Here is a 12,728-nt window from a genome sequence, read left to right as displayed (position 1 = left end):
CTTAAGTGCGCACTTTGTTGGGTGAACGGATGAAGGTAATCTATGGTCATTAATTAATTAAACTCTTAATTGACATCTCATTTGAGCTATTATGGGGTGAATAACTTATCACTGACACATTGTCACAGTGTAAGTATAAGTCTTTCGATCTTTTGATCCCGTGAGGGAAATTTGGTCTCTGCATTTATCCCAATCCGTGAATTAGTGAAACACACTCAGCACACAGTGAACACACAGTGAGGTGAAGCACACACTAATCCCGACGCAGTGAGCTGTCTGCTACAGCGGCGCTCAGGGAGCACTGAGGGGTTAGGTGCCTTGCTCAAGGGCACTTCAGGTGTTCCTACTGGTCGGGGTTCAAACCGGCAACCCTCCGGTTACAAGTCCGAAGTGCTAACCAGTAGGCCACGGCTGCCCCAGAAGGACATGTTTCTAAAGGATCCCTCACCACTCCTTGATTCCAGTCCCACAGAATGGTGGAAAGTCAATGAAGGAAGATTTCTGAGGCTGGTAAATGTGGCACAACGATATCTGTGCATACCGGGCACGTCTGTCCCATCTGAACGTGTATTCTCAGCAGCTGGCCTCACTGTAAACAGGCACACTGTGTGCACACAACTTACTCCTGACCATGTTAATATGCTTATTTTCTTGAACAAAAATATAGGAGTTTAGGTCAGGAGCCTATTCAAAACACATTGTGACAGGAATGTTTTTGTTTCAGGAGAGGTAGCCTATACAGTATCTTCATTTGTTCTAAGGGACACCCTCTAATTTTACTGTCACCTCAGGGATGATTTAAGTTGTGTTCAGTTCTATATTTGAAGTTTCCAGGGCTAGTAATCTTACTGTTACCTTTCTCAGACCAAGGGGGATTATAAGTGTTGCTGCTAATGTTTCAAGTTTTTCATATAAGTAGTTTACCAGATTATTATATGTAGGCTTAATATAGTGTAGGCTTAGCCTACCCATTTGTTTAAATTTCTATTTAAAATGTATTTTATGCTGCTTAATGTTTTACATGCAACAGGTGAGCCAGTGCACAATTATTTTTTTTATGTATTTTAATTTTCTGTGCACAATTTATTTTGTTAAAATACTAATGCCATTATCTGTACCATATCCCAACTGGTACAATAAAACATCAATTGAGCAATATAACATGCATTTTTATTCAGTAGGCTATATAAGTTAAATATAAGTTAAGTATAATGTTAAAGACACTATTGATACCGTGAGAAATTTACATTCTCAGGGGAAAAGCCGCTAATCAGTTAATTGTTAATCGATCGATAAGGTCAATCAATGAATGATTAATGAATTAATCAATATTTTGCATCCCTAATTATGACATATTCCACCTTCCTGCAAACTTTGGAGGACATAAATCTATACATGGTTCTATTTTGTATGTAAATCTAATATGAAAATATGAGGATAGATAATCTTAAAAAGCCTAAATGATATATTTTTGGAATTCTTGTAGTGTGTTTAAGCTGTAATAAGTTATATTCCACCTTTCTGTGTGCTTGAGAATATCATATGCCATGAGATTTGGAGATTACTATTCAAATGGGCTAGGCTACAACCCAATACGTGTCCCTGGCATTGTTCATTGTGTTGTACAAACTCACTGAAATCACCTAATTATCAGGTTTTTCACCAGGTAGGCTACTTCGCAGGTTTGTAGCATTGTTATAGACTACTAATGGTCCCCATGTAGGATAGGCTATGCAGCAAATAAATAGACACATAAACAAATAAATCGCCTATTAAGCAATTGAGAAAAATTACCCATTTTAGTAGGCCCTCTGAGAATCAAAATTCTCAAGGTTCATGCTCATCTCATAATAATTAAATGCTTGTATTTGTATGACAACAGTAGCCTATATCGTGCAGTAGCCTATAACGTTAGTCCTTATCATAAATATTATTAGCCTGTGGAGTCGCTGACTTTAGTTATTGTTTTGTTTTGTTTGGCGATGTGTTGGTGCATACGATTCATAAACGCCTCTTCAGGAGATTCAGTCTCTCGTCTTTAGGGGTTACAGAGTTAAACAAAAGTATTAAATTAATATAAATCATAGCAAATCCCCGACTGTTACCTGTATTCTCCGCCATCTTTACCCTGTGTAAACAAGCGTAAGGGACAGCAACAGTTTCCGGATTGCCAGCCAATGGGAGCAAGCAGTGCTAACGACCAATCATATACATTTGGGGTTCTATCCCGTAGCTTCGGCATGTTTCTTTTCTCCCATTTTGCTTGGGGCCCCCAAATTCCTTGAAACGGCCCTGAGCGCGCGCACCAAGGCACTTGTTGTTTCTGCAGAAAGACCTTTGGCTACTGTTCTCAGAGCATTATGCTTTCTCTGTCTATGATCTGCAGCTTTTCTCAAACTATGGGCCTCCTCAACAATTAACCTACTGGTCCACGTAGCCGCGAAATTAAGTTATGCCAGGTGCTTCACACTTCTGATCATGCAGCAATTTTGACCTGATCTTGCAAACGTCGGCGGCATTTCACTGTCAATGTGTGTCGTAGTGCTACATCTACTGGAGATCTTAATGTCTTAAATACGATCGCGTTCCATTTAGAACATCTTATTTTGATCTTAAAAACGGCGGCGTCAAGACACATTTGAGTTCAACATCTGAGAACAAAGATTTCCAGCATGTAGAACTCAAATAGAACGCTTATGAGCGCTCGTGCAATGTGTGCGTCCCTGCAGCAAGTAAAAATGGAGATAACGTGGGCTAGAAGCAACAATAGTTTAAACAACAACGTGGCTTCCTGTAACTATCAATGAAAAAAGCATAGAAACTCCTCCCAAACTGCATTAAATTGGTGTGTTTAGCAATCAGAATTAAAAAAAAAAATTCGGGGGAGAAACTCCCGGACACCAATATAGTCCGCACCCCCCTTAGAAAATACTTTTACAACGTCCCTGTAGGGAGTTATTTATAATTTGGCCAGATTGTTTCATTTTCCTATCCCAAAACCCCCACACTTTTAAAAAGCTTGATACGCCTCTGTTTCCCCCCATACTCCAACACAGTCCCTGGGTGCAAGCCCCCACTGAAACAATGGAATTGAGACAGAGGAGGGCCTAAGTAATGTATTATATTTAAGGGATAGCCTTCCTTATTGTTGCGATCAGCATCACCTAAAAATTTAATTGTTCTCCCCCTCCAAAGCCGTCCACTGGGATGATTCTCAACATGAACCATAGATGGCGTAGCAAACACGTGCCAAAATGAGTTGTTTAACGTTTAACGTCATATCCGCAACTGCTGGCGGGAATTGTAGAACCTGTCTATGTGCTTGATGCAGGTAGCAAGCAAGTCGAGTTGTCAGCTAAGAGAAATCATTTTTGCTCCATCACATATATAATAATTCTACGGTTTGGCATAATGTCCCGCGTACTGAACGGCATTGTCGCAGTTTGCCCTGACATGGGCATTGGCAAAAATGGAAATCTCCCATGGCATCCAATAAGGCTAAGGTAAGTTAATTTGAGTTAATTTTGGGGTAGGGTGACAGTAACGTCAATAACACTATTGGTGTAGCCTACATCATAATATACATGCAACCTATTTCTGTAGTTTACAATCATACTACATACGACAAGCCTCTGTGGGCTAATTTTGCATTTGCCTCATAGTGGGAAGCTCTGTTAATCCAGTTGAGCTAGGCTAATGGACCTTAGATTCGTCCAAGCTGCAGCCAGTATCTGCTGTTAACGAGCAAGATACTTTAGTTTTATTGAAGTGTTACATTAGTTGGTATGCAATTTCTGAGTCGTTGGTATTCTACATGGAGAATAGGCTACTACATTTACTTTAATTGTTGGTCTTGTGACCACTGACAAAATTATTGACATATTTTAATAAAATACATTTTTGTTTTCCCTATAACCAGTAATGAATTCAAGCATTTCCAAAGGATGACAATGACTCCCTCAGTTGAAGGTAGGTGAAGGAAGGTGGTCCAACGTTATTCACATGTGTCAACATAACCTGTCACATGATTTGTACAACATCATAGACCCTTTAAAGATAAGTATTTGTTGATTCAAGATGTGTTTCAGCAGTGTTTCTCAGTTTAACTTTAACTGTTCCCTGCTCTAAAATAAAGGGTAACTGACCATACATTGCTGTAGGCTAAAGTCCAATGGTACATTGCATGGCATGATACAACACATGATTCAGCAATCTGGGTTCTGTTTACTGCGTTAATTTTTAAACTCATTGGCATTAAACTGGGCCTTATTCTTTCAACAGGAAAAAAGAACGTGGTCATTATGGGTAGGAAGACATGGTTCTCCATTCCAGCTCAGAATAGACCCCTCAAGAACAGGATCAATGTTGTTCTCAGCAGAGAGCTAAAGTAGGAGCCCCAATACACTCCAATACTAAAGCCTCTACTTGTGTGGATGGGCAGGGCAGCTTTGCATGGTCAGATAGATTTGTCCACTGATCTGTAGATACATAACGTTTATAAAACTAGGCTTTTATGTCTTAACCTTTGTGTGTAACTCACGTTACATAATATGTTATCAGAACGATCAGTTCGATTGGAAAGATTGGAGAAATGTGGTACATTAATCAAATGTGGATAGGAAAATATGTGCCCTATCTATGATTTAATGTCACAACATTAATGAAATGTCACAACAAACTGAATACATAAATGCTTTGAATATGCTGACATTCCACTCCTCCTCTCTTCTAGGCAGCCCCCATCAGGAGCTCACTACTTGGCATCTGACTTTACTGAGGCACTACGTCTTCTGGACACAACAGATTTAGATAAAGAGGTGGACCAGGTCTGGGTTATTGGTGGCAGTTCGCTGTACAGAGTAAGTATTGTGCTTGTCCTTATTGTTGTTAGTCTGTGGAATGCTATAGAGCAGGGGTGGGCAACTAATTTCCCCAAGGGGCAAACTGGGACTGTTGAGGAGGGCCGGACCCAAAATACCGAACTCAAGTCTGAACTCAATTCTGTTCAATTCTATTCTGTTCTTGTATAACATTAAGTAAATCATATGGTTTTGTTTACTAGTCGTAAGAACAGATGAAAATGTGAGGGAGACAAAGGAAAAACAGCAATATTTAATCTATGTCCAGTATTTAATCCTCATTCTCGAAAATGATTTTTTGACATTGACATTTTTTTTTTTCAGTTTTCAAAGACTGATATAAAAAAGTACTACAATATCTATATAATTAGGCTAGGTCATGAAAATGTGAAGGAGTCAGTACAACCGATAGGCCTGTGCCACCATTTCATCAACACTCAGCAATATTTCATCATTAAATCATTACCATCATTAAATTACATCACAGAATTAGACTACGAAAATGTGGAGCAGACAATAGTAGGCTGTCATTAGTTAATCAACATGCACAAAGAAAACTATTTAAAAAATGTAGGCTATGTTTTTGCTTTAACTTTATGCACATAACTGTGATTGGTCAACTCGCTCTGTGTGTTGAGCCGGCTGCTTCAAGCAACCTGTGGGTAGTAGCATCATACTAGTTCGCTAACATAAGCTTTGCAAATAAACTCAGACATATTTTGGTTACAATGACGGGGTTATCCGATTGTAAATTGTCTATCTGTCAGTAATGTTTTGAAATGAACACTTCGTATCGCCAACGAGCAGCAGTAAGAGTTCGTTCTAACAACCTTTGCGGTGGTGAGCGACGCAGACATAAGAGACACAAAACTTTTTTGTGAAAGATTTACGCCGACGTAAAGGCAACTGCATTGTGTCGACGCAGAAGCATAAATTCTATTCACCAGCACATCAGTGAGGGTGTTTAGGCTACGTCGTATGCATCCACGCACAAATGTATGGGCGTACAAATAGCAGTCGCTTTCAAAATAAAAACAACGATATTGATTTGCATGCATTATCTCTATGCTAGGCTCTTGACTATTGTTCTTTCACGGACCTTACGCGGGCCGGTCAGGGAAAGCCCACGGGCCGGATGTGGCCCGCGGGCCGTATGTTGCCCATGTATGCTATAGAGGAAGCCAGTAATGGACAGAGAAAGTTTGGGAAATATATATATATATATATATATTACATGTTTTAATCATTGTTTTGAGAAGAATTGTTAAAGTTGTCGATATTTGAGCTAAGCCAATCCAAATACAAACCTTTCTTACATGCTCCTAAAACAATTATGCCGCTATCCAATATTCTCGTACACTCCCCCGCCCGAGTTGCTCTACGCGAGAACGTGTAGTCTAACGTCTAAACCAGCTCTAGGATGAGGAGCATGAGGCTCATCTAAACAGGCTCCGGGATGAGGAGACAACAACAAAAAAAAACACATCTAAAATGCTCCCTTTTGGGGTACAGGTCAATGCGAAATAATAATTAAAAAAATATGTTTTTTTACAAACACTAACATTTCAAGTCAACTCCGTTGTTGCAAGCCTTACATGTCAATAATATTTTGCCATTTTCGCCTATTTCAATTTCAACAAGTGCTGTCGCGTTTTTCACGAGCCACGAGGGGCAGGCTAGTGATGCTAATTTTGATACCACAGATGAATAGAGACCCAGTCAGACCAATAGTATGAAAAATCAGGAACAGAGTTTATTTACAATGATGCACATCAAGGGAGAGACGGCATGACTTCACCTAAAGATCCATCAGCTGCTCTAACTAGACAAGGAAATAGTTAGGGTTTAAGTATCCTTCCAGGTGGACGGGGATGGCGTTGGTCATCCCATCTCACGTGGACTACACTGAATCAGACTCTGATTAGTGGCAACCTGGCAATCCGGAGCAGATAGCTACTGACGCAGCCATGCAAAACAGTGAAACACTGCAAAGTCATAATATTCCCGCTTATCTCTAAATACAGTCACACACAGATATACATAGGGACAGTACAGATATCATACAGTCATTACATAGAATCATACTTTTAGTGTCAAAGTGACCCACTAATGAGAAATGCAGAACATTAAACCACATATTGGAATATTGGACATAATGTTCTATTCCACTTTCTCTCACTAGTCATTGTTATTGTCATTGTTAGCGACATAGCCTCTTCAGCAAACCAGCATGAAAAACAAAGCTTTATATTGTATTGCACGCACAGCAAGACCGTGCAATGTATAAATTGGTGACCGGATTAAAGCAGAAATGTAGTCGAGTGTGTAAGAGCATTTAAAATCGACATAGTACAAATACAAAGAAGATACATCTCAACTTACCATCAATTACGGGCGCAGCCATCTTTGTTTCTCGAGTCGTATGCTTCTGTCCGCTCTCCTCGGTCTACTACCAAAAGCTCCAAGTCGGACAGCTAATATTCCGACCTAAAGGGAGCGTGTCTCGGTGAAATGACTCAAGACAACTGGGAAATTTCACACTTTCTTTTATTAGTTTTTAGTATTAGTCATTAGCTTTTATAGTTTGTTTCCCATTTATGGAGCCAGGGCTTTGCACAAATACAATTTTCTTTATGCTTTTTCTTTATTACGTTATGCAGCTTGCTAGGACTCAATCAACGGTGTCATTATCATTACAATGCATTAGATTCAATATCATTTTTTGATTTTAACAGCAGAGTAGACACTGCCATGAAATCACTGCCAGTCAACATGCTGAAATGTGTTTAATAGAGAATCCTCTTCATCTTTTCTACCTCTTCAATCAGAATCTCTCTTTCTCTGTTGTTCTTCATTATGAGCCAGGCCATTATCACATAGATGGCCTGTTGTTCTTCATTATGAGCCAGGCCATTATCACATAGATAGCCTGTGACGTGTGCCGTTCTGCCTTGATGTGTGTGCTCTGTCATAGATGTGTGTGCTCTGTCATAGATGTGTGTGCTTTGTCATAGATGTGTGTGCTCTGTCATAGATGTGTTTAGGATGTGGCCTTTGTCTCCACTCAACCAGCGATTAGTGCTGCAATAGTCTTGCCTGATTACTTCAAAATGTGTACAGGTTTTTGGAGTACAAGTACATTAGTGGGCCGTCACCGTGTCTGTCTGGTGGTTATTTCGAGGTTGACGAGGGCTGCCAGTTTCAGAGCGGTCATGTTGAATTCTCTATCCTCTTTCCAATTTAGCTGTTTCAAGCCTGTGTCTTACAATACAGCTCTGTCATCTGCACACACACACACACACACACACACAGCCCTGAATATATTCCTGTCAGACACGGCTGGACTCTCTCTATTATGCTAACACAATGAATAGAGCGGCCTTGCATTCACCCTTCCTGGCACTAATCTATCAGCAACAGTGACCTGGTCTCTTTTTAATGAGACTCAGACCAACTCATTTTCATGTTTCACAACATTCTCTCCATCAGGAAATGATGGAAAGCTCAAGCAAAAGACGTCTGTTTGTGACCCGGATCTTGCAGCAGTTTGACAGCGACACGTTTCTCCCCAACATCGACATGTCCAAGTACAGCCTGTTGTCCGGGTGAGTAGGAAAAAAGTGCCATAACCAGGTGTGAGGGCCTTTCCCTGTTAATGGATATGAGGAATAGAAACATGCTATGGTGGGTCTGTCAGGTTAGTAGTAAATCAGAAAATGTATTATGGTACTAGGAAGGCTGAGGGGAATTGTTCATGTATTAGCTTGCCTATGGTCTGCTTTGCCCAAGAAACCAAGTAACGTATAGAAAAACCATATATCCTCTTCACAGTAGCTGTCCTTAAAGGAATTATCCGGAGTAAAATGCACTTTAGATCGATTTACGGATGATTGGGGGTACATACGTTGAGTTGACATCAAAATCATGTCATTCGGATGTGTTTTGAGAAAGTTCGATTGTACCGTTTTCAGTCACACAACTCGTAGCCTGGAAGTGAGCAGGGCATTTCAATTTCGCCGCTACAAAACGCTATTTTTATACCTCTTCTACAGTTCCAAACAACATAACACTTACGTGGTAGTGAGTAGAGTGTCCATAAAGCCAAACCGAAGTATCCCGAGGTCTTTATGTGGTCAAATAGAGAGTCCAGAATGAATTTCATCAAGCCAGTACCTTTTCGGAAATGTTGCCATCTTTGCTGTAGGAGTCTTATTGCTGAGTGTGTTGTAACACGCTCTGGAAATTCACAATTCCGTCGCCTTTTTAAAAAAAAAAAAAACATAGTCCAGTCCATACAACTTCATTTCAATTTCAAAAGAAATACTGGACTATGTTTTTTTTTTTTTAAACGGCGACGAAATTGTGAATTTCCAGAGCGTGTTACAACACACCCAGCAATAAGACTCCTACAGCAAAGATGGCAACATTTCCGGAAAGGTACTGGCTTGATGAAATTCATTCTGGACTCTCTATTCGACCACGTAAAGACCTCGGGATACTTCGGTTTGGCCTTAGGGACCCTCTACTCACTACCACGTAAGTGTTATGTTGTTTGGAACTGTAGAAGAGGTATAAAAATAGCGTTTTGTAGTGGCGAAATTGAAATGCCCTGCTCACTTCCAGGCTACGAGTTGTGTGACTGAAAACGGTACAATCGAACTTTCTCAAAACACATCCGAATGACATGATTTTGATGTCAACTCAACGTATGTACCCCCAATCATCCGTAAATCGATCTAAAGTGCATTTTACTCCGGATAATTCCTTTAAGGGGAGTCTGCGTTCTGCCAGGTAGTGCAGGTACATCAGCAATAGCAACAGTTTTGTTCATGCATATCCATTGAAAGACAAATTGGAAGCAAGCACACACACACACACACACACACACACACACTCGAGGACAGGAGGCTGAGCCAGGTCCTTCCAGGTGTGTCACTTTCAAATTAAAATGGATTGACTGGCTCACGATAACAAGCTGGTGCTGTATATAAAATGGGCTGAAAACATCAAAGCAGTAGCACAGAATAATAACTGGAATCTGCTTTGAATAAAAACAGGGATACATATTCATATGTATTAGTCATATTCATATGTATTCTTGAATTTCCCCTTGAGGATCAATAAAGTATCTATCTATCTATCCATCTAGTCACCTTTTACCACACAGCCTTCGTCTTGCAAACTGTCATTGACAGATAGATTAAAAAAAAAAAAAAAAAGAATAATAAGCCTGTCATCGTTTTAAAGTAGATGCCTCTTAGTTTTTTTATTTCATGCTGAAATCTCACTGAGAAGTGCTATCACCCATGAGGGCTTGTTGCATATGTAATGCATTGAAAACTATGGGTGATCAAAGTTATTTCAAGTCATTTGTGACGAGAGCGGACATGCAAACTTTGTCTCCCTGTTCGGTTGCTCCTTCAGGTTTCCGGGGGTTCCAGAAGGTCTTCAGGAGGAGAACGGTGTCCAGTACAGATTCGAGGTCTACGAGAGCATAGATCACTGACCAGCACGCATCCCTCAACACTGAGACTGATTCTGAAATAGAGCCCCCAAGCTGATGCAGAATTGCAAATATTGTAACTTGCAAATATTGTAATTGTTTTTGTTTTTGTTTTCATTCCTCTGTTCCCTCTCTGTGGATGTATTTGGTGTTTCAGAGCTAGTATGGGGTCACATTCTACGACAGGCCAGCTTAGTCTGTCATTGCCTTGCATAAGAGCGTAATCCCATGCTGTCTGTGCTGTACCTCATTCCTCTCTTTCAGGGAACAGTGTTTATATTCATAGCCTCTTGTGTGTGTCGGCCAACTCAGCTGGATGCAGGGAGCGCTTTAGCACCACACTGTACAAAACTACATTGTTTATTCATTCCTGATAAACAATGTAGCTATTTTTGACACACCTGGAAGAACCTGGATCGTGTGTGTGGTATGTGTGGTGTGTGTGTGTGAACATGCCATGCCTACAATAATATCTACCAAAACACTGCTGAATACATTTAAGCGTAATATTAAATCACCTCAGAATGATTCTTGTTTTCAGGTCCTTTTTTTGGAAAACAATAAATATTCTACTGTTTGTGTCTATTTGAATTATGTTTTCATTTTGGGGTGCTATGAGCATTTTTGTATAAGTACCTACTCAATGCGTTTAGGTATTTTAATGTTGGTATATTTAGTTTGATCCTGTTTCTTTAAATTTCAAAAATGTCAGAGGACAGCATCAGCATGGTATACAATGCCACACACTCCTTGTTTTGGGATGACTATCCACTTCTGGTCACTCAGCCCAATTAATATGCATGTGTTTCATGTGAAAAGCATCAGCCATTACCAGCAAAGGCTTTGTTTTTTGCTTAGGGAAGAAACACTTCATCTGTCTATCTCTCTATGTCTCTCTCTCGCCTCTTACACACTTAATACACACAGACGGACACCGACACACACACTCTTTTATCATCCTGTTGAGAAGGCAGCACCACGGGCACATCTAACCTTTTGGGCAGATCCGTTTTCATGCCTCCACGGCTGCGGACTTCAGTCTTGCATGAACCCAGGCCAGAGCTGCAGCTCACCGTCACCCACCTCGGCTGCTCCTCCACCGGCACCTCCTTTGCATGTCGAGTGGTTCTCGACTTCTAATGTCAGGTGGAACGGCACCGTGATGAGCGCATTCACTGCTCTTTACCGTGTCACGCCAATGCTACATTAGCATTTCAGATGAAAAGGTGTCATTTGCTACGCTCTCATCACCGTTTTAGTCATCGTGTGAGTTCTGCAATATTTTTTTTTTTTCCAATTTTTATTATATGTTTAAATCACATCTTCACAATCACACAGTTCGTGTATCAAGGAGCACAGTTAGGGTGGCAATTACGATGAGAGGGGCCTGACTTAGGAAAGGGCCCAAAGAGTCCTTTTACTTAGCTTCACATCAGCTATGCATTGTCAGGATTCGTACTGATTTGATGACCCCCTGTAATGTTATGTTGTAATTCTCTGACCTGATTTTAAATTTCAAGACCAATCACTGTGTGATAGGGTAGAATGAATGCATTCCTCTTCACTAAAACATCAATGGAGTCAGTTGATGTTGCCAGTTCAATGTCCAGTTCCAGTGACCATTGCTAATATCTATCTGGGTTAATCCACATCATATGCCCTAGTACACCCCAGTGCAGTCACATGTGAGACACTGGTGGACTGATGGAAAAAAACAAATTGATTCCAATCCCAAGAGAATACAAGTGCTCTTGACATAAATTGTTTTGGTTAGTCATATCTGAAAAGAAAAGAAAATTATGTGAACGCTTGGCTGGCACAAAGACACTGCCACCTCCTGTGATCAGCCAGCTCTGTCCTCAAGCAGGGCTTGGCTGTCTAATGACATGCATGGTCAGAAGATACCCTGTCAAAGGTACCCAATGCATTGCCTCCTCCCTTTCTCTCTCCCTCTCCCTCTCTATTTTTCTCAAACCTGAGAGCTCAAACACCTGTTCTCTTCTCTTCATCTCTCTCTCTCTCTCTCATTGCTCGTTCTGACTCACTCTCCCTCTTGCCGCCTGCCTTGCTCTCGGTCCAACACAATTCATCTCAGGGCCTCAACACGTCTGTATGGTTATTCTAGATTTTCATAGCAATTCCTTTCTCTGGAAGGCTTATTTAGGAGTTCGAATGCAATGGATTAATCTGCTCCTTGAATGAATTCAGACAGGGAAGAAGAGCTCTTGAAGCATGAAGAGGAATTAAGCAGCATTTCCAGGTTAGTTTATATCTGTCTTTTAAAATGCAATGGTCGGTTCACAGTTTGATATTGAGATGCATTTTCTGTCTATGCATTGGGAGGCATTTTCTGTCTTTTGTCCTTC

General features: G+C 40.6%; 2 protein-coding genes across 2 annotated transcripts in view; both read left to right on the top strand.

The window, feature by feature from the left end:
• klf9 (Kruppel like factor 9) overlaps positions 1-12,728 on the top strand; it is a 130,571-nt gene that overhangs the window by 103,804 nt on the left and 14,039 nt on the right. The gene's annotated exons all lie outside the window — the stretch shown is intronic.
• On the top strand, positions 3,261-10,947 carry dhfr (dihydrofolate reductase). The gene is made up of 6 exons (XM_076269646.1): positions 3,261-3,503; positions 3,920-3,969; positions 4,282-4,387; positions 4,733-4,859; positions 8,349-8,464; positions 10,284-10,947. The coding sequence occupies exons 1-6, from the start codon at positions 3,412-3,414 to the stop codon at positions 10,363-10,365; spliced, it is 573 nt and encodes a 190-aa protein (XP_076125761.1). The 5' UTR covers positions 3,261-3,411; the 3' UTR covers positions 10,366-10,947.

This window comes from Alosa pseudoharengus, unplaced genomic scaffold, assembly GCF_046254945.1.
Source record: "Alosa pseudoharengus isolate Yale_2024_CS ecotype anadromous, Long Island Sound unplaced genomic scaffold, YU_APseudo_1.1 YU_APseudo_1.1_scf_6, whole genome shotgun sequence".
Taxonomy (NCBI): Eukaryota; Metazoa; Chordata; class Actinopteri; order Clupeiformes; family Clupeidae; genus Alosa; species Alosa pseudoharengus.
This window is presented reverse-complemented; position numbering and strand designations above follow the sequence as displayed.

Coding starts and splice junctions, on each gene's coding strand:
- dhfr (XM_076269646.1), top strand. CDS start 3,412: ATGTCCCGCGTACTGAACGGCATTGTCGCAGTTTGCCCTGACATGGGC. Junction 3,504..3,919: donor TGGCATCCAATAAGGCTAAG/GTAAGTTAATTT, acceptor CCCTATAACCAG/TAATGAATTCAAGCATTTCC. Junction 3,970..4,281: donor AATGACTCCCTCAGTTGAAG/GTAGGTGAAGGA, acceptor TTCTTTCAACAG/GAAAAAAGAACGTGGTCATT.